Below are 21,910 nucleotides of genomic sequence, written 5' to 3'. Positions count from 1 at the left end.
GCCTTTCGGCTAAACGTCAAGTCCAGGAATCTGAGAATCGACTCCTTGTGGATTCGACTCCCGGTTGTAGCGAGTGTCAGTAGCTGCTTATTAGCGTTTATGTAAATGTCAGTGACCTAACCGAGTGTTAAGTAAGAATCCGGCCCTGTGTTAGGAGGTAGTGGACATGTCCCAGTCAGGTGTGTGTGCCTTTTCGTTGTCATTGGCTTGTTTTATGGCAAACACTCCAGATAATAGTCTCTGAGGTCAGGACTTCCCTAGCCGGCATTCTTAGCTGGGTCATGGCTGCAGGCAGAAGGTTCACATACCAGAGTCAGATGTGGCATTAATCCGGAAATTGTGCTGTTGTGTGCTGTTGTGTTGTGTGTTTTTACTGTGGTGGGTATTAAAGCAATGGCCTTTCTAAATGGACCCAGATTACTGGACTGGGCGAACTCCCCCCCTCACCTGCAGTTTAACAGATATGTGCTGACCGGTTACAGACCCATTTCATCAGTGCAGGACTGCATCAGGAGCCTGTTCTACCTGCACAATGAGCTGGGCAACATCTACACACACGGTGAGTGTCTGTGAGCCTTCCATTCATCACACCTGTACCTGTACAGCGCCTCGGGAAAGTCTGCTTTCAGGTCATGACCAACAGACATCCTTCTAGGGCTGGACGGTATGACCAGTGATTCTGACGGTTTTATGGTATATCACAGTTAGTTTTATTTTTTGGTATGACTGGGACTTTTTATACCTCTGTGGCTTATTCTACTGTCATAAGTACATAGAATACATAAAAAGTTTTAAGCTTTGCTTAGCCCTACAAAATGACACAGTATATGATGGAATCAGTACGCGTGAAACTGTTGCAAATAAATATTAATTATTATGCATATTTATTGTTTTTAATATTTAGGTATTGTACAATTACACTTAGCTCTCCCTCTAAGAAATAAAACCACGTTTACAAGCTCCACTGTACAACTTGACCACTGCTCTGTTGTAGAAAAGTGGACGACTTTATATATCTCCGCTTCCAGTTTGCTTATAATGTTGGTTTAGCGACTGACCGGGCAAGAAGGTCCTGGGTTCGATCCCCAGGTGGGGCGGTCCGGGTCCATTCTGTGTGGAGTTTGCATGTTCTCCCCGTGTCCACGTGGGTTTACTCCGGGTGCTCCGGTTTCCTCCCACAGTCCAAAGACATGCAGGTGAGGTGAATTGGAGATACTAAATTGTCCATGACTGTGTTCGATATAAACTTGTGAACTGATGAATCTTGTGTAATGAGTAACTACCGTTCCTGTCATGAATGTAACCAAAGTGTAAAACATGACGTTATAATCCTAATAAACAAACAAACAATAGCGACTGACCTGAAGTAAGACATACCTGGAATCCAGTGTTTTAATTATTGCTCTGAAAGCTTCTTTCTTGACTGTCTGTAGAGGAATATTATATGATTTGCTGAACACTGAAGTCTACAGCTACAGTATCAACAGTGTTACGGTGTGGCGGTATATGAAAAATCCATACAGTATGAGGACTCAAAGACGGTATACCGAATGTATCGTCATACCGCCAGCCCTACGTCCTTCTAATACCGAGTGGTGTTACAAGGTGAGACGTGGTAGGTCAGTGGTCCAGGAATTGGACTAGTTATCAGATGGTCACTGTTTCACGTCCCACTACCACCAATTGCCTCTTTTAGTCCCTTGAACTAGACCATTGATCCTTGATCAAAGTTGTAAGTCACTTTGGATAAGAGCGTCTGCTAAACACCGTGTAGTTTTGTCATTTTTAGGAAATGTAAATGTACCAACGGTTTATTAATATACATTTTTTTTTCTCCAAACAAGCAATAGCAAACTGGACCAGTAAGTTCCCTACCACTGTATTATGTATAGTTAATGATGTGGTGTAAACTCTAATAGATTATAATTGAGTTCTTTATTTGTGTAAAATAAGGATATATACGTCACTGGTCTTGTTTCTCCAGCTACTTTATTAAAATAAGGAATTCAAGGCGAAAATAATGCAGTTTTTTCACATTTGGCTGTTCAGTATTTAACCTCAAAGCCCTTTCCAAAAAACAGGTAGACAAACCTGACCAATTACATAATGAGTCTCAGCTCTCAAGAACCAACACAGCAGCTGAAACTAGTATAATTTGAAATAGCCTGTCATAAGGGCCTTGCTCAGGGACCCAACTGTGGCAACTTGGTGGTGGGGCTTGTACCAGTGACCTACTGATTGCTAGTCCAGTGCCATTACTGCCCAGAATGTAAAAGACGTCCCAAATTATCTTGAAAAGAGAGACAACATTTAGCCAAATTAGTGAGTGAATGTGGCAAAACCAACTAACCAAGTCAGGTCTTGAAAATGACCAGTTTAAAAATAGGCTTACCATTTTATCCAGTTCTCTCGTAGCTGTTTTAATGCGCTGGTGTATATTTTTGTTTCCTTTCTATTTAGTAACAGTGAACCACTGATCTCCAAGATCATAGGATTCATATTTTTAATGACAGTAGGTTCACATCGACTGTGTGTTATTATTACCGACCGACAAAAACACAAAGAGCTTTTATTAACATTGACTGTATGTACGTGGCATGATCAGTCTTGCCTTGACATAGACTTTGTTTCCACTCTCTTTTAAGCCAATAATCCGTACAGATTTCTCTAGACTTTGAATACTGTGAGAGATGAATGGGGGCTATGCGTGACTAGAGCTTTGTCTGTGCAATTTTCCAGCTTTTATTAGTACGTACAGTACAAACTAGTCGGTTGAGGGGGAAAAAAATCGAGGTTATTGCAGGAGAAATGGGGAAGAATGTTTTGAAATGGGTGCCGGGCTGCCCTCTCACCACCTCCCACCACCCAAGTCGGTGTGCCATAATTCAGTGGTTACACGGACCGTAAATACACCATCAACAGAGAAAGTGAGCTTCAAAATAGCAATATTAAGTAATATTATTACTACTGGTTGGTAATGTTACTGTAGTATGTGATTTATGAAACAGCACACTGTATAAAAACTGCTACAGCTCGTTTGCCTTGCCTTGTGAGGAAGTTGCTGGTCGTGGAAAGGAGCGATGATATTATAGTGTATTTAAAAGTTAGAAATCCCTAATTAAGGATGCAACCGAATACACGAACATATTCTTCATATGAGGACATGATGAAAAACATCCACATCGATAATAAGATACACAGAAATCCACGTGTGCTGTGTTTAGTTTGCAGTTCTGTAGTTCCTGATTTGGCTTGTGCACCGAGGGTGGGTGAGTTACAACTCGACACTCATGGATATTAATATAAATGATGTTTTAATCCAACCAATCAAACTTTGAGGGCTCAGGAGCTGAATGGAGCGTGTTGGGAGCAGGACACGGGGCCCTTCAGACCTGAGATTTCCTGTGTCACAACATGTCGTGTGTTTGCACGTCCAGGCTTCGCGTGCGCTCTGTTTGATCGGATATTTTTGGAGGTCACATGTTCCTCACGACATGATGGATGTGGTGAACATGCCTGTAAATAGCAGCGTGTGTGTTTTTATCTCCAGCGTTAGTTCCTGCCTGTGATCAAAGCTGCTTTTGTCCTTCTAGAGAAGGTTCAGGTCTGAACTTGAGGAGATGTTGAGGAGGAACATGTTGTGATGTTGGAATGCATTCCGTGCTGTAAAAAGTCATGGTTTCCTCTGCACAGACACTGTTGGTCAAAAGTTTTGGAACACCCCCCAGTTTTTATGTATGTATTAATACTGTGGCCGGTTAAGTCTCTGCGTGCTCTGAAATGAAAGCATGGAACAAAATTTGGTTGATTGGTTGATTGTTCTGTGGGTTTGAGTCTGAACACTGCGCTGGTTACTCCAGGGTTTGGAGCCTCCTGTGTAGTTCTCGTCCTCTAAGGTAGATCTGACGCAGCCTGGCGGTTTGTTTCAGGTCTTTGTCCGGCTGTTGGATGAACCCCTGACCAACTAGACCTCAATGCTGTGGTAGCATCTTCGGAGCAGGATTCCACTCACTCTGCAAGCCATTGGATCGGTTTAGGGAAGGCCCTTTCTGTATAAAGCCTGGTCTGTAAAAACCTTCACCCTGTGGAACACCTTTAGGGTGAATCGGAACCTTGAATTCGAGCCAGGCCATCCCGTATAAATGGTACATCAGTAAAAAATAGAACATACACTGATCAGCCATAACATTAAAACCACCTCCTTGTTTCTACACTCACTGTCCATGTTATCAGCTCCACTTACCATATAGAAGCACTTTGTAGTTCTACAATTACTGACTGTAGTCCATCTGCTTTCATCCTGTTCTTCAATGGTCAGGACCCCTACAGGACCACCACAGAGCAGGTATTATTTAGGTGGTGGATCATTCTCAGCACTGCAGTGACACTGACATGGTGCTGGTGTGTTAGTGTGTGTTGTGCTGGTATGAGTGGATCAGACACAGCAGTGCTGCTGGAGTTTGTCCACTCACTGTCCACTCTATTAGACACTCCTACCTGGTTGGTCCACCTTGTAGATGTAAAGTCAGAGACGATCGCTCATCTATTGCAGCTGTTTGAGTTGGTCATCTTCTAGACCTTCATCAGTGGTCACAGGACGCTGCCCACGGGGCGCTGTTGGCTGGGTGTTTTTGGTTGGTGGACGATTCTCAGTCCAGCAGTGACAGTGAGGTATTTAAAAACTCTGATCCACTTATACCAGCACAACACACACTAACACATCACCACCATGTCAGTGTCACTGCAGTGCTGAGTAGGGCTGTCGCGCTAACCGCAATTTTGAAATATCGCGGTATAGACCAGCCAACCGCAGGGCATGCCAAGCAACCGCAACACCGCGGTGTTCACGTTTTTTCTTTCTTTCTTCTATTTTTTTTTGTTTATATTGTTGCAGGTCCATCTTGTTTTACGCTTACATTCGGGCGTAATAAATGTTAAGCTAGGAGCTAGGAGCGTCATTTTCCCGCAACCTGTTCTCATGCGTTGCTGCTGAGTGTCAGGCTTTGTGTTTTAAAATGTAAACAATCGCAACAGGAATTATAGGCAAGTTTATTAATGATCAAATTGAGTTCACACTCAATAAATACTTGTAATTTAGACTATATTTAAACAGCCTTGGTGAACTAAAACACTTAATGACGGTTAATATGGCATTGCAGCCTGCAAATATTCTCTTGCTGGTCTTGCTGGAATGATTTAAATGTATTTTTTCGTTGAATAAAAATGTATTGAAACGAATAATAACTTGAAATGTAGTATATATTGTTATGTTAATTATATCTACTAAATAGATAGTTTGTCGCATTGTAAAGTCGCATGCAGGTACAGTACACGTGTATTAGTGTAACGAGCCCCATCAGAGAGAGTTTTAGTACCGAGGGGAACATCGCTACCCCACTCAGATTCTCTCTAAACCACATCAGATGAACGTGTTGGTTCTTCTAGCGCGCATAATAACGCAGGTTTAAACTCTTACAGACTTTATTATATTTCTTTTTTACCATATTTTGATTAGATGTGTATTTACAATATTTAGCCTAAACACTTTTTTTTTTTCGTTTCACACTGTATATCTAGCCTAGGAGCTAAATTTAAACCTTTTTCAATAGAGAAAAGACGCGCATCCCTGCTCTGTTCTGTATTTAACATTAAACACGCATTTCATTGGTCTTAAAGCTGTCTCATCTTTGTCATTATAAAGCAATAATATACCGAATCATAGCCTAACAATAAAGCTTGTTTATATAGCTCTAAAATCCAGATCAATTAAGTAATTTTCAAAAACAACAAAAAAATGGCGATATTACCGCATACCGCGATATTGAGACAGGCTGAATACCGCAAGGGGAAATTCTTTCACCGCGACAGCCCTAGTGCTGAGAATGATCCACCACCTAAATAATACCTGCTCTGTGGGGGTCCTGTGGGGGTCCTGACCATTGAAGAACAGGATGAAAGGAGGCTAACAAAGCATGCAGAGAAACAGATGGACTACAGTCAGTGATTGTAGAACTACAAAGTGCTTCTATATGGTAAGTGGAGCTGATAAAATGGACAGTGAGTGTAGAAACAAGGAGGTGGTTTTAATGTTTTGGCTGATCTGAATGGATGGTGCCCAGATATCAGTGTGTAATGATCGTGACTGATGGCGTGATGATGAATGTTCTACTACACGCTAAACTTCCACCTGTTGCGAAATCTGATCTATAACAGAGAGGTCGCTGTGTATCAGATTTCGTCGCCTCGCCATTAACGTCGGCCGCTTCGCATTTCGGCTTTATTTGTGTTATTGTACAATCGGCCATTATAAACTGGTTTCTTTATGGTCCCGGTTTCAATAGAACCATTTATTCATTCATTTATTCATTTATTGTCTGTTTTACCACAGGACAGGTCGCCAGTCCAGCACAGGGCACACACTTATGTTGACCTGACTGTATTTGGGCTGTGGGAGGAATGGACATGGACACAGGGAGAGCATGCAAACTCCACACAGAAAGGACCCTGACTGCCCTGCCAGGGATTCGAACCCAGGACCTTCATGCAGTGAGGAGACAGAGCTATACCCGCTGTGCCACCATGTCGTAGGGCCATTCAAATAAAATCTATGGGTCTCTGTAAAAACCTGGTGATCTCTCTACACAGAAGCACTTCATGTCCTCCTACAGTCCCGGGAAGAGGGCGTGTCTAAATTCTTAGCTCCATTAAAATGCTCCTACTGAGGCGCCTTAATTCTGAGTGATGATCTGACTGAATGACGAGGGAGCGACGAATGTGAATGCGGAGCAACCAACGGAGTTCTATTCACATGTAAATAAATTCTCGTGGATGTTTAATTTGTTTAAAGGTGCACGAGTGTCGTTTAGGGGCAGTTTAAGCGTTTTCGGTACACGGAGGGAGACGTTAGCTGGCGTGTCTAAGTAGAGCGTCTAAATAATCTGATTATAATCTGTTTTCCATCCACCAATTTTTTGCGAATTTTGAAAATGCGCTTTAAAAAACCTGGATGGAAAAAATAAAAAGTTTTCATGCTTGAATGAGGTGGAAAAGTTAGAATATTGCATCGCCGAAATGCGAAAAAAGGGGATGGAAACAGGTTTTGCGATGATGTTTCAAGCTCTAAGTCACACACACACACACACACACACACACATACAGTGTATCACAAAAGTGAGTACACCCCTCACATTTCTGCAAATATTTCATTATATCTTTTCATGGGACAACACTATAGACATGAAACTTGGATATAACTTAGAGTAGTCAGTGTACAGCTTGTATAGCAGTGTAGATTTACTGTCTTCTGAAAATAACTCAACACACAGCCATTAATGTCTAAATAGCTGGCAACATAAGTGAGTACACCCCACAGTGAACATGTCCAAATTGTGCCCAAATGTGTCATTGTCCCTCCCTGGTGTCATGTGTCAAGGTCCCAGGTGTAAATGGGGAGCAGGGCTGTTAAATTTGGTGTTTTAGGTACAATTCTCTCATACTGGCCACTGGATATTCAACATGGCACCTCATGGCAAAGAACTCTCTGAGGATGTGAGAAATAGAATTGTTGCTCTCCACAAAGATGGCCTGGGCTATAAGAAGATTGCTAACACCCTGAAACTGAGCTACAGCATGGTGGCCAAGGTCATACAGCGGTTTTCCAGGACAGGTTCCACTCGGAACAGGCTTCGCCAGGGTCGACCAAAGAAGTTGAGTCCACGTGTTCGGCGTCATATCCAGAGGTTGGCTTTAAAAAATAGACACATGAGTGCTGCCAGCATTGCTGCAGAGGTTGAAGACGTGGGAGGTCAGCCTGTCAGTGCTCAGACCATACGCCGCACACTGCATCAACTCGGTCTGCATGGTCGTCATCCCAGAAGGAAGCTGACGCACAAGAAAGCCCGCAAACAGTTTGCTGAAGACAAGCAGTCCAAGAACATGGATTACTGGAATGCCCTGTGGTCTGACGAGACCAAGATAAACTTGTTTGGCTCAGATGGTGTCCAGCATGTGTGGCGGCGCCCTGGTGAGAAGTACCAAGACAACTGTATCTTGCCTACAGTCAAGCATGGTGGTGGTAGCATCATGGTCTTGGGCTGCATGAGTGTTGCTGGCACTGGGGAGCTGCAGTTCATTGAGGGAAACATGAATTCCAACATGTACTGTGACATTCTGAAACAGAGCATGATCCCCTCCCTTCGAAAACTGGGCCTCATGGCAGTTTTCCAACAGGATAACGACCCCAAACACAACCTCCAAGATGACAACTGCCTTGCTGAGGAAGCTGAAGGTAAAGGTGATGGACTAAACCCAATTGAGCACCTGTGGCGCATCCTGAAGTGGAAGGTGGAGGAGTTCAAGGTGTCTAACATCCACCAGCTCCATGATGTCATCATGGAGGAGTGGAAGAGGATTCCAGTAGCAACCTGTGCAGCTCTGGTGAATTCCATGCCCAGGAGGGTTAAGGCAGTGCTGGATAATAATGGTGGTCACACAAAATATTGACACTTTAAGCACAATTTGGACATGTTCACTGTGGGGTGTACTCACTTATGTTGCCAGCCATTTAGACATTAATGGCTGAGTGCTGAGTTATTTTCAGAAGACAGTAAATCTACACTGCTATACAAGCTGTACACTGACTACTCTAAGTTATATCCAAGTTTCATGTCTATAGTGTTGTCCCATGAAAAGATATAATAAAACATTTGCAGAAATGTGAGGGGTGTATTTACTTTTGTGATACACTGTATATACATATACTGTTGTTACGTTTACGCCGAAAGTCTCACCCACTACAATAGCGATCCTCTTTTCAGTTGGCCCGGGTTCTGCACAATGTGCTCGCAAAATTGTTTAGTGCGTTTACGTTCCCAGATGCGAGGTGAACGTCGCCGTGGCACGGAGGTTTGAGCCCACGTTAGACGGGCCATCGCTCGTTCTGCCCGACGTCTCTCACGTCATGTAAACGTTTGGATGGAAACCCGCTCCATGACTCCATGTCACGTTAGAACCCTCTCTACTGAGGCAGCTGATCAGGTACGCTGTCCTCACCCTGATAAAACATTTCAGCTCTCAGGTCTGTTTGAAGACGGATCTCCGTTTCATTTCATTCAGGTTCTTGTTTGTCATGAAGCTCTATTGTAAGTGTAAAGACGGAACGACAAAGCCGGGTCGACCCACACACACACACACACACACACACACGGCTTTGTAGTCGGTGTATAACAGACCACCTGTTTGTTTCTCTCGGGGAAAGATAAACGCCTCAAAATAGACGTGTCCGACGGGCGCCGCGCTTTTACCTGCCGAAGAAAAACGATCGGACGTTAGCGGCTCGGGTTAGAGCGCGGCGGGAGGCAGAGCGAGAGAGAGAGAGAGAGCGCGAGCTTGATTAGGGATGAATAATTCACACACAAACACCACGTTTATCCTGAAAGTGCAATTACAGTGGAACCTCCATTTAACAGACCTCCATTTAACAGACCTCCATTTAGCGGATTTAATGGACAGAATCTGGAAAACTGAACGTCCGGTTCGATTGTTTATACGAGTGGTCCCCAACCACCGGGCCGTGGGCTATTTGTTACCGGGCCGCACAGAAAGAATAAATACAGTAAGTCCTCGGGTTACGGCGGACTTGACATACGGCGTTTCGTGGTTACGTCGCCATCTCCTATAAATTTATTAAGAGTCTTGTTCCGTCATTCCGATGAACGCCGTTTGAGACGTAAAAACAAAGTCCGCACGGGAACTAGTTGGCGAGCGGAGCGGACGAATACGAATATTTTTACTGTTTCACTTCATTACTGTACTGTGTATGTGCTCCATGTGAGTGACGTACATTTACATTTTCGGCATTTGGCAGACGCTCTTATCCAGAGTGACTTACAGTAGTGCTTCCATAGGAAACATTTCATTACTCTAGTTTAAGTAGACAACAGTCCAAGAACACAAATCTGCTAAAACCTGTTAGAACCAAAGTTTTTTTTTTTATTATTTATTTATTTTTTTTAATGGAAAAGTGTGTTAGTTAGTGTGTCAGCTTAAGTGCTTAGTAAAAAGGTGATGAAGGTTTTTAATTGTTTTTTAAAGACAGCAAGAGACTCAGATGTTCGGACAGACGGAGGAAGTTCGTTCCACCACTTGGGTGCCAGAACAGAGAAGAGCCTTGATGCTGATGCTCGTCTTCCTCTAGTCCTGGGTGGAGGATCAAGTCGAGCGAGACTAGTGGGTCGGAGGTTGCGCGGTACAGAGCGGGGTTTGATTACACCACGAAGGTAGCTTGGGGCTGGTCCATTTCTGGCTTTGTAGGCGAGCATCAGTGTTGTAAACTGGATGCGTGCAGCTACAGCGACGTAGATGCTTACGTAGGTGGGTTCCGACTCACGGCGAAAATCGTGTTACGCCGCGTCCGTAGGAACGGATCTCCGATATAAGTCGAGGACCTCCTGTAATTAGAGATCGCTAGGAACTGCTTCTATTTCGGGTGTTATTGTCTTACTGTCACCCTTAGGTGGGAGCAGCGTCTCGTTGCAGTGGAAACAGCCCATTTGACATGGCAATATTATTAATTAATATTAAATATGATTAAATCCTCCCTTCCCCGCCGGTCCGTGAAATGATATCTTATATGAAACGCTGGTTTATACCAAGCCCAGTAGTTTAGTCGGCACCAGTGCCGAGATTCTGAGCTCCTGGGTTCAAATCTCAGCTCGGCTACCGGTCGGCTGGGCGCCCCATAGCAGGCACAATTGGCCTCCAGTCTGCTGGGTTCTTGGTCTGTACAGAAAGTGGAGGAGCGCAGAGATCGGATCAGGGCGTGGCTCTCTGTACGTGAAGCCGACCTCACGCACAAATCCACCAAAGTACAGGGGAATAAGAAGGGACGCCATCCTTGGGTGCCATCTGGTTCCTAGCAGCGAATTGGCTACGCTAAATTGGGAGAAAAATACTCAAAAAATAGGATCTCTCATAAACTCATGAGCGGTACAGAGCGAGAGTTCAGACTGCTGGATTGTGACCTGCCCTCGGTGCACATGTGCCAGTTTATTTCATCAGTGCATCACTAGTACCGTCCCACTGCCTCAGGTCAAGTTTTTAGATAGCTGTTTGAAAAACTAGCTGAGACAGGATGGTGCGTTTATTTCTTGGCGTGTCCGGTGTAGACCAGGTTTGATTCTTTGGTCCGCTCAGGTTCAGTGAAGTCGCCGTAGTGCCGCAGCATCACACTCGCTTCTACGAATCTGTGTGTGTTTGTGTACGGTGTGGTGATTCAGCTATAAAGCTCAGGGCGGAGTCACACTGTACCATAAAAAACAGCCCCTTTGCCCTCTGAGACTCAGTTTCTACACCATTTTCCACACACACACCCTCACAGGTCGTATTAATAACCCTCTTGCGTAACCCAGTGTGTGTGTGTGTGTGTGTTTTACAGGTATTCCTCTGCTGTGTTTCCTGGTGCTGCTGCCTCTCAACATGCCCTGGGCTCAGATCAGTGTGACGTGGCTGGGCGTGGTCCACTTCCTGGCCTGTCTGTCCCCTCAGCTGGGCTCCGTCCTCTATCACCTGTTCATGAACCACGAGGGTGGAGAACCTGTTTACAAAACGCTGCTCACCTTAGATATGTGCGGCATCTGCATGATTACTACGCTGGGTAAGAGCACACGGGCGCCCACTCTTCATCACCCCTCATCACTCATCATTCATTTTTGTCCTTTCGGGCTTTTCCCGCCCATTTTCGCACCCTTATTCAGTCACAGCCGATTGGAGCTCGTCTCTCTAGTCGCCCCACCCCTGATTGAAGACAGCAGAGGTCGTCGTGCGCCCCCTGTGACACTCGCGGAGCAAATCGCTTCTTTCCACCCACCAGAGACGGCTGTATGGGAATCGTCCATCTCTGGTGCAGGTTCCTCGACTGGCCAGCAGAGGCCGCAGTTGCGACAGCGATCAGGAATTAATTCGACTGCCCTCCCTCAGGCATGTCCAGTCGTGACTGTTTGGGCGCCCGGCTGCTTGATAGCACAGCTGGGATTTGAACTCCTTGACCCGAGATCTCAGCAGTGTTGGGCTAGACTACTGTGCCACCCGAGTGCCCCCGAAATAAACACGTATATTTATATTAGTATATTAAATAAGTATATTTCAGTAATTTCCCTCAGGATAAATACAGTGTCTGTCTATCTGTCTTGTCTGTCTGTCTGTCTGTCAGTCTATATATATATATATATATATATGTCTATCTGTTTGTCTATCTATCTGCATATTTGCCTGTCTGTCTGTCTGTATATTTGTCTATCTGTCTATATATTTGTCTGTCTGTCAGACAAATATACAGATAGATAAATGATAGACAGACAGACAGATATATAGATACAGACAGACAGATATATAGATAGACAGATAGATAGATAGACAAATATACAGATAGATAGACAATCTGTCTGTATATATATCTATCTGTTTGTCTGTCTATTTATCTACCTGTATCTGTATATTTGTCTATATATCTGTCTGTCTGTTTCTGTCTATTACCTATCTATCTGTCTATCTGTATATTTGTCTGTCTATCTATCTTTATCTATTTCTATCTATCTATTTGTATATTTGTCTGTCTGTTTGTCTGTCTGTCTGTCTATTTTGGGAAGAAAAATCAGTATGAATTCTGATCGAATCCCTGTAGAGCAGGAGGTTTTCAAGAGCCGGAAAAATAGGTCTCAAAGACAAATAATAAAAAAATAAATAAACTTGTTCATGAGCGCCCCCTTGTGGTGGCTTTATGTACAAGATGCATGGCTTATGTTGCCTGGATCACATAAAAAATCCAGGACAAAATGTGGGTCGCTTGATTAAACGTTAGAAATCCCTGCTGTAGAGTTTGTTTGTGTAATATTCTCAGCACTGCGGGGGGCGACGTGCTACTATTCTGTAAAAATACTGAAAATAGTACCCAACACAAGGACGTCATCAAGGGAGCGGCAGCCAGGAGCGACTCCTCACCGGAGAGACTGGAGGACACGCGCGATACGTCATGATTTTTTTTAAAACCAGTGTTTCCATCACTCTATCCCCCCCCAACCCCGGTCCTCTCTCCTCACCCCGTTCTGCTGACGCCAGCTTTCCCTCGCCTGATTATTCCTGCAGCGCTGATGACACGGCAGTGCCGCTTTTAGCTCCTTCAGCACAAATTGATTCAGCTTTTCTGATTACGGCCCGGCGGCAGGGAGCAGCTTCAGATAAACACTGATAAAGAATAATATGAGGAGCGGGAATCTGCACGGCGCAGAAAATCACCTTTATAAAACCAAACCAGCGTCTTTATATATAGTTACACCTCAGACTAAGCACACGCTTTTATCCTAAGTGACTTACAGCACCGTGACAGTATATTGTCTAAGTAATTGAGGGTTAAGGGCCTTGCTCAAGGGCCCAACAGTGGCAGACTGGCAGAGGTTGGGCTTAAACCAGTGACCTTTCGATTACTAGTCCAGTATCTTAACCACTAGGATACAACTGCTCATTTAAATACACGCCAAGCTCAATCTGTAAACACTATTACTAGTATTGGGCAGTTGTAGCCTAGTGGTTAAGGTGCTGGACTAGTAATCAAAAGGTCACTGGTTCAAACCCCACCACTGCCAGGCTACCACTGTTGGGCCCTTGAGCAAGGCCCTTAACCTATATATATATTGTCACAGTGCTGTAAATCTGTATTAATGTATTAATTTAATAGAATGGCTCAGGTTCTTTCTCAGAGCACTTTTATCTGAACAGGCACAAATTCCCACAGACATACTTCAAAGTCTTGTGAGAAGGTTTTTCTAGCTGAAATGATCACACAGACGTGACTGTTTTAATACCATGTGTTTTTAAAATGGGATGTCCGACATGCTCATGATCAGGTGTCCACATACTTTTGTCTGTATTATGTATTTGCCAGAAAGGGCCTCGAATACATACAGTGCATTTTCTAATCCTGCACCCACTGCAGCCCTGACCAGGACAGAGCATTACTAAACAGATGATGTATGAACACAGTGGGTATTAAGGTTAAACTGTTTTTTTCCTCTCGTGTGTCTGTGTGCAGGCGCTCTGCCCATCGTCTACACCACGCTGCTGTGTTACCCGTGGCTGCGTGCCAGCGCCCTGCTGTCCTACATCGGACTCTCCAGCTACGCCATCTACTGCGCGGTGACGGCGCGGAGCCGGGTGCGCCGCCTGCGCTCCTTCGTGGGACAGGCGCTCTTCCGCTTCACCTTCCTGGTGCTGCGCTGGCTGGGCGTGGGCGGCGGAAGCCCCACGTCGCTGCGCTTCTTCCTCACCATGGAGGGCCTGGCGATGGTGGGCGGGGTCATAAACATCGCCCGCGTGCCCGAGCGCTTCTGCCCGGGCCGCTTCGACTTCTGGTGCAACAGCCACCAGATCATGCACGTGCTGGTGGTGTTCTCCATCCTGTCGCTGCACTGGGGCGTGCTGGACGACCTGCTCTGGATCAACATGTACGACTGTCCGGACTACTGACGCCGGAGGACCTCGGGGCGGCGCGGGGCGGGGCGCGGGGCGTGGGTTTTAGGACTCGTACGACTCATTCAGACTCATTTCACAGGTTCGACACGCATCAGGAAGTTTTCTTTAGACTCAGGGAGGGACCACGACCTCTGATATTCGACCTCTGACCTCTGTTCTGGACGCTTCTAGGGGGATTTTTTTGGAAGTCCCCCAAAAGATGGGGTTCATCGTGTGATGCCGTTCATGGGATGGTACACCTCGGCGACTGCGTAGCAAAACATTAGCGACCACTTGACAACATGTTAGCAAACAACCTGCTGCCATAGCGACTGCCTGGCAACTCCTTAACGACAGCCTGTTACTATACCTCAGCAACAACCTTGGCAACCACCTAGCAACACGAGCAATACCTTAGCAACAATCACACACACAATCATCTGTCTGAGCAAAAGTATTCGCCCCCTGACCTCTCGCATGCGTGCTTACACACACACACATCTTTCACCGAAAGTATTCAACCCACGACATACTGTACCACCACCGAGCTGCAAACTCACTTTCTCTAGTGGTAACTGTAACCCGAAAGCCGTCGCTGGTTTTGTTGGTTCTTGTTTTTGTTTACAAGGTTAATTATTAAGTTGATTATTATAAAAGCATGACAAATATGTCAGTGAAATTAGAACTACAGCAGTGAAGCTGAACCAGTTTACTGACTAAATACCCAACAACAGTTATTCATCAGATTTTGGGTGATACGAGACGAGGAAACTACCAGGGTCCTTCAAAAAGTTTCCGCACTTTTTTAAAATGCATTTTTAGCGCGTCCAATTTTTACCCGATTGAGGCGAGCGAACTGACGCACGCCCCCTCCGACACATGAGCAGTACCCGACTGCATCTTTTCACCTGCACGAGGCGAGTTCATATGCCACACCCTGATCACATTGTTCCTCGACGATGTATTCGAAAGCCCAGCTCTGGTGTGCTAGAGTATTTTACCGCTGCGCCACCTGAGCGCCATTTCAACTCTATTTATTAAGAATTTCAAAAACTAATCATATCACTTTTCTATATCGTCGCCCTCCGATGCATTTTCCCAGTGTCGTACCAAATTTTTTTAATGCCGTCCGCTGATGCCACTGATGCAGCGCTGCTTTCACTTCATCATCACAAAGTAAAAATCAGATGGAGCTAAACCAGGACTATAAGCGTCTCTCAGACACGAGCGATCATTACTCCTCCTCCTACTACACCCTCACCGCTTATAACCAAAATATATAAGTGAGGGTTAGGGTTAGGGTTAGGGTTAGGATATAGAGATCCCTCATAATAATCCGTCTGTCCTTGTTACTCTGGTTCGTTTCCTGTACAGTGGTGGCAACACTAGTTCCCAAAAATCTAAAGTGGAGCCGTATAATATTAAAATTCAACCTTTATAGAATTTTCACAACCTAAACTACACTGATCAGTTCTGAACCCTGTGTTCTAGGTCTGTATTAGTGAACTTCATTCTCAGATTACCAGTCAGCTGCTTAGAGGAGCTCATGGTTGTTGTGTTAGCACGAGGTTGTTAGACGGTTTATTGCCTGCTAAACAAGGTCCATTGAATATTTGCAGACAGGTGGAGCCGTATTATATAGAACATTAAATCTTTATAGAATTTTCACAACCTAAACTACACTGAAAGTTGGTATTCAAACAGTATCCGTACTGAACCCTGTGTTGTTGGTGAACTTTATTCTCAGATCCTGTGGTTGCTGTTAGCACGAGGTTGTTACCCAGTTTTATACCAGTAAAAAATTCACCAGTTCCTTCGGACCTTCGAATATTTGCCGACTGTTTTTAATAGTTTGTTGCAAAGGTGGGAAAATTATGGCGACCCTCGTTCACTTAAAACAATAGTGGAGCCGTATTATATCAAAAATTCAACCTTTATACCATGTTTACAACCTAATTTACACTAAGAGCTGCTACTCAAACAGCATCCGTTCCAGAACCTCAAATTGAGGATGATGAGGGAGAGCGCCACCTGTCGGCAGTTGCATAAATGTGTGTGTGTGTGCATGACAATGTGTGTGATTTGACTAAATCTGAGACTGAAGTTTGGTTTAGACCTACACACACACACACACACACACACACACACACACACACACACACACACACACTGAGCCACTGTGGATCATACACACTCCTAAACCAGCCATTTTTGTTCATTTTTTTGTATTTTTTATGAATGAAAATGAACCGCGAGGTGCAGCGAAGCCACTGTACGTTTACACACCACGTCTGCGTCTGCGTCTGCATCTGCACCTGCACCGCGCAGCCTCTCACTGCTTACAGCAGCCGTTTCTCGCATGGCTTCTGCATTGCGGCTGCGAGTCCACGCCGCACACGGTGCACTGATGAAACCCGTCCAGTTAAAGTGAATCTGAATGAGGACACGTTACAGCTTTATATCATTCTCTGTCCTGCATGCTTGTATTCTACAGACCTCACTTTGTTTTTAGGTTTTTATTTTGTATTAGTGAAATAGTGAAGGGAAGGAAATCAGTCGTCTTTAATTTGCTCTTAATACAGACCGTAATTCTAAACAGCTCAAGATTCTTGACGGATTTGCTAGAGGGTAAAAAATTCATCTCGTCAGTCACTTCGGTGATTACGATGAGAATTTCACTGTACAGTATGAGGATTATTTATTCACGTGAACTCTTTAACCTCCTCGAGATTCATTTGCGCTAATCCCCACGTCGCTCGGATTTTGGTTTTGCGTGAAATGATGTCTCATTTTCTCCGTACCAGGGATGTTTATAGTGTCCATCAGTGCTTCTGTTAACCACATGAATCCATCGGTCTCTGAACGTGTGACAGTTCTGCCAATTCTGTCGTCCGGAGAGAAGGTTTATCAGAGTTTAACCTTCGACCTGACACAGTCGTGCATCACTAACTCATTTCAGTCAATGTGCTTCATCTACAGTACAGCTGTACAATCCAGCAATAAAAATACAGTTTTATTTTACACCACTTGAACTGCTGATGTCTCTTTAGCAGCCATTTCTAATTCAATACTAAATAAAGCAGCCATTTAATTCAGTGTTTACTTACGAATCTCTATAAATGGAATGTCGACCACTTCTTTTTTAAGTTTGTTGATTTGAATATTGGATATTGATTCGTTTAAACTCATTGGAGAGCTGGTGGTGAGTTAATGGTTAAGCTTGTGAACTACTAATTAAAAGGCCAAAAATTAATCTGTGCCAAACTTTTGGGTTGAACCCCACACTCTTAACCAGTGCCACCATGATGAGGCCCTTTTTTTAATGCATTTGCTCCCCATTTTCCTCTCGATTTAGTGACTCAATTCTTGCCTTCCGCTGCTGAGAGATACCTGACTGCATCCAAGGAGAGCACGTCGCTGTACACGCCTCTTCCGACACGTGCACAGCCCTCCTCTTCTCGCCCCTGCATTCTGGGTCCTTACGCAGTGTATGAAGACCCCATCCACACATAGTCCGGCCTCCACAATTAGTATCTGCTGCAGGCACTGCCAATTATGCCTTCCAGATGGCGCCCAGCCGAGGAGTTCAGAACCTCGGTGCTGGGTGTGCGAGGCCCTGAAATTCTAATTAAAATTGAACCCGTTGTACGTCAATTATGATGAATTGAGGCTTTGACGACCTCTCTGGTAGAAACATGTCATTGCAAGCAAGTACCCGACTGCATCTTTTCACCTGCACGAGGCGAGTTCATATGCGATCAGCTTTGTGTGCCGAAAGCCACACCCTGATCACATTGTTCCTCGACGATGTATTCGAAAGCCCAGCTCTGATGTGCTAGAGTATTTTACCGCTGCGCCACCTGAGCGCCATTTCAACTCTATTTATTAAGAATTTCAAAAACTAATCATATCACTTTTCTATATCGTCGCCCTCCGATGCATTTTCCCAGTGTCGTACCAACTTTTTTTAATGCCGTCCGCTGATGCCACTGATGCAGCGCTGCTTTCACTTCATCATCACAAAGTAAAAATCAGATGGAGCTAAACCAGGACTATAAGCGTCTCTCAGACACGAGCGATCATTACTCCTCCTTCTACTACACCCTCACCGCTTATAACCAAAATATATAAGTGAGGAAACTTTTTAAAGATCCCTCATAATAATCCGTCTGTCCTTGTTACTCTGGTTCGTTTCCTGTACAGTGGTGGCAACACTAGTTCCCAAAAATCTAAAGTGGAGCCGTATAATATTAAAATTCAACCTTTATAGAATTTTCACAACCTAAACTACACTGATCAGTTCTGAACCCTGTGTTCTAGGTCTGTATTAGTGAACTTCATTCTCAGATAAAATGTAACTGTTTGACGTGGTTTCTTGTGGGGATTATCTGACGCTTCGAAGCGCTTCAATCTCAGAACCAAAATATTGTGACTTTGAATCTCAGCTCTGCTATCGGCAGATGTTTGGCTCGTCCGAGGGTGGGATCGTTGAAGGAGATTCCTCATAAGTGCTGCAATTACGACCTCTGCTGGCTGATCGATGGTGCTGCACAGAGACAGGGGGATAATAGAGATCTGTGCGTATTTCTGTGCGCAATACGGGTCTCCGTATGAAAATATACTCAGTAGCTTTAAATATGCATCATGGTTTATTATTTATTTATTATTTATTGATGTTAGAATTTGAGTAAGTAGCAATTCAAAGACGACTGATTCCCCTCTAACTGTTCTTATCATTTTACATTATAACCAAAACAAAATGTCAGCGGCACTGCCTCAGATTTGTTTGCGAACATGCTTTAACGTTTATGTTTATATGTTCATGCTGTTTACTTTTTACTCATGTCATTTACGTTCTTGTAGATGTAATATATTCACCGATAGTGATTGCATGTTTAGGAAGAGACGATGTGTTCGTAATTGAAGTCGTAGTGAAGCGAACATATCATTATAGCAGATCAGAATGTGAAATCGATTGTTGCATGGTAGCTAGACCCCGTTGCCCGTTTGTAAAGGGCGCACGCTCACGGAAACACGACTCCTGTACACACTTCCGCCCAACGTGCTTACGCCTCTCACACCCCACTTCCTCTTTTCTTAACGCTCACTTTTATCACAGTTAGTCTGAAGCTCCTTCCTGTTCTTAAATAAAAAAAATGCACAATCATTCCTGAACCAATCCAGCAGCCCGAATCTGTTCCGGAACGTTTTTATTTATCACCACCGATGCATCGGACGTGGGCCAGTGAACAAAACAACGGGGGGACAAAACGGAGGCAATACGAGCATATCGATCTGTACTGTTTATTTTATTTAGGATTTTTATTTGATGAACAAGGGCTTTGGATCAATGTGAATATCATTACCTGAACTTATAAATAATATAAATAATGTCATGTAAATATGGATGTAGATTGTAAATGCATACAGTGTGATCTGTATACACACACACTAATGTTTTTATACGCATTAATATATAAAGCAGAGCTATACAAAGTCAAAGTGTGCATGTGAGTCTGTCTTTACTCGCACGATACCCGGGAATTCACATATCAGACAGATTTTACACTCAATTTAAAGGAAGCTTTATTATTTATTCAGCATTGAGGACTGAGGGAACAGGGTTGCTGATTCAAGGTACAGTACATAATTAAGCATTTAGGATACAGGTATGAGGATACAGGGTTGAAGACTTGTTACAGGGTTGAGGATTTAGGGTACAGAGGTGAGGATTCAGGGTACAAGATTGAGGATTCAGGATTAATGATTCAGGGCTGAGATGTTAGGGTTAAGGATACAGGGGTGAGGACTGAGGGTACAGGGTTGATTCAGGGTTGATAATACAGGTACAGGGTTGAGGATTTAGGGTGCAGGGGTGAGGATTCAGGGTTAAAGACTCGGTACAGGGTTGAGGATTTAAGGTACAGGGGTGAGGATTCAGGGCTGAGATGTCAGGGTTAAGGATACAGGGGTGAGGACTGAGGGTACAGGGTTGACGATTCAGGGTTGATAATACAGGTACAGGGGTGAGGATTTAGGGTGAGGATTTAGGGTACAGGGTGGAGGATTCAGGGTTAAAGACTCGGTACAGGGTTGAGGATTTAAGGTACAGGGGTGAGGATTCAGGGGTGAGATGTCAGGGTTAAGGATACAGGGGTGAGGACTGAGGGTACAGGGTTGATGATTCAGGGTTGATAATACAGGTACATAGATGAGGATTTAGGGTATAGGGCTTAGGGTACAGGGGTGGGTGCAGAGTTAAGTTTTCAGGCTTGATGCAGGGATGAATTTCTGCCTGTGACTGTGTTTTTGGCTCTATCTAGTGGACATATTTATCACAGCACTTCATCACAGCACATTCATATTTAATTTGCTATCACACAGCAGACTTAAAAATAATTTTAATGCGTTCGCTGCAGTGCCCTCCCCGACCCTGACCATGCGCTGACTAAACAGCCTGGGTGTTAAACATCTCCCAACATCCCCCGAAATGTTCTTACTTGTTTTATTTGGATTCATACTTTTGTCTCTTGATTAGTTTTCATGTTGTATTAATAGAACACTAGCCCACCATCTCTGAGATCTGGTTTGAATCTCAGTGGTGCTATCGGTCTGCTGGGCGTCTACACAGACAAGATTGGTTGTCTCAGAAGTGGGAAAGGCTGAAGCCCTGTGTCAGATTTGTTTCTTGGTGGAACTGGACCCCTTGACACTAACCAGGATAAAGCAGTTGATGCTGCAATGCAGGTAGGACATGAGATGATTCATAACCATGTAGGCACATAGCTGAATGCATGAAGGTTATTCTTTTATACACGGGCGGCACGGTGGTTCCTGGGTTCGATCTCCAGGCGGGGCAGTCCGGGTCCTTTCTGTGTGGAGTTAGCATGTTCTCCCCGTGTCTGCGTGGGTTTACTCCGGGAGCTCCGGTTTCCTCCCACAGTCCAAAAACATGCAGCCAGGTTAATTGGAGACACTGAATTGCCCTACAAGTGAATCGGTGTGTGTGTGTGTGTGTCTGCCCTGCGATGGACTGGCGTCCTGTCCAGGGTGTTACTGTGTGCCTTGTGCCCATTGAAAAGCTGGGATAAGAAAATGAATGATGATGAAAGATGATGAATGAATGAATGATGTACATTATTATTTAGCCTCTACTGTAAGTTCAGCTCCTTTTTATGGCCTCGTCTGACAAAAATGGATCAGGATTTTAGTTACTGGTGTAATTTTGTAGTTTTAGTGCAATTTTAAAACAGAGGATCGTTTCTCTGCATGCACTTTTCATGCACACCCTGCAACCCTGAGTTGATGCCACCATGCTCACGCTGCATCGAATCTGTGTCACATGGCAGCGGAAGGGCGGCAGCAGAAAGACTTCGTGGCAGCAGGTCGCATCGTTTCAGCATCTGGT

The 21,910-nt window shown here is 44.4% G+C and overlaps 1 protein-coding gene across 1 annotated transcript; it reads left to right on the top strand.

The window, feature by feature from the left end:
- Nucleotides 1-337: 337 nt before the first annotated feature.
- paqr4a (progestin and adipoQ receptor family member IVa) lies at nt 338-14,517 on the top strand. The gene is made up of 3 exons (XM_062985004.1): nt 338-559; nt 11,435-11,653; nt 14,084-14,517. The coding sequence occupies exons 1-3, from the start codon at nt 394-396 to the stop codon at nt 14,515-14,517; spliced, it is 819 nt and encodes a 272-aa protein (XP_062841074.1). The 5' UTR covers nt 338-393.
- The last annotated feature ends 7,393 nt before the right edge of the window (nt 14,518-21,910 follow it).

This window comes from Trichomycterus rosablanca, chromosome 22 (genome assembly GCF_030014385.1).
Source record: "Trichomycterus rosablanca isolate fTriRos1 chromosome 22, fTriRos1.hap1, whole genome shotgun sequence".
Classification (NCBI taxonomy): domain Eukaryota; kingdom Metazoa; phylum Chordata; class Actinopteri; order Siluriformes; family Trichomycteridae; genus Trichomycterus; species Trichomycterus rosablanca.
The sequence above is the reverse complement of the archived record's forward strand: the minus strand, read 5'-3'. Positions and strand labels throughout refer to the sequence as shown.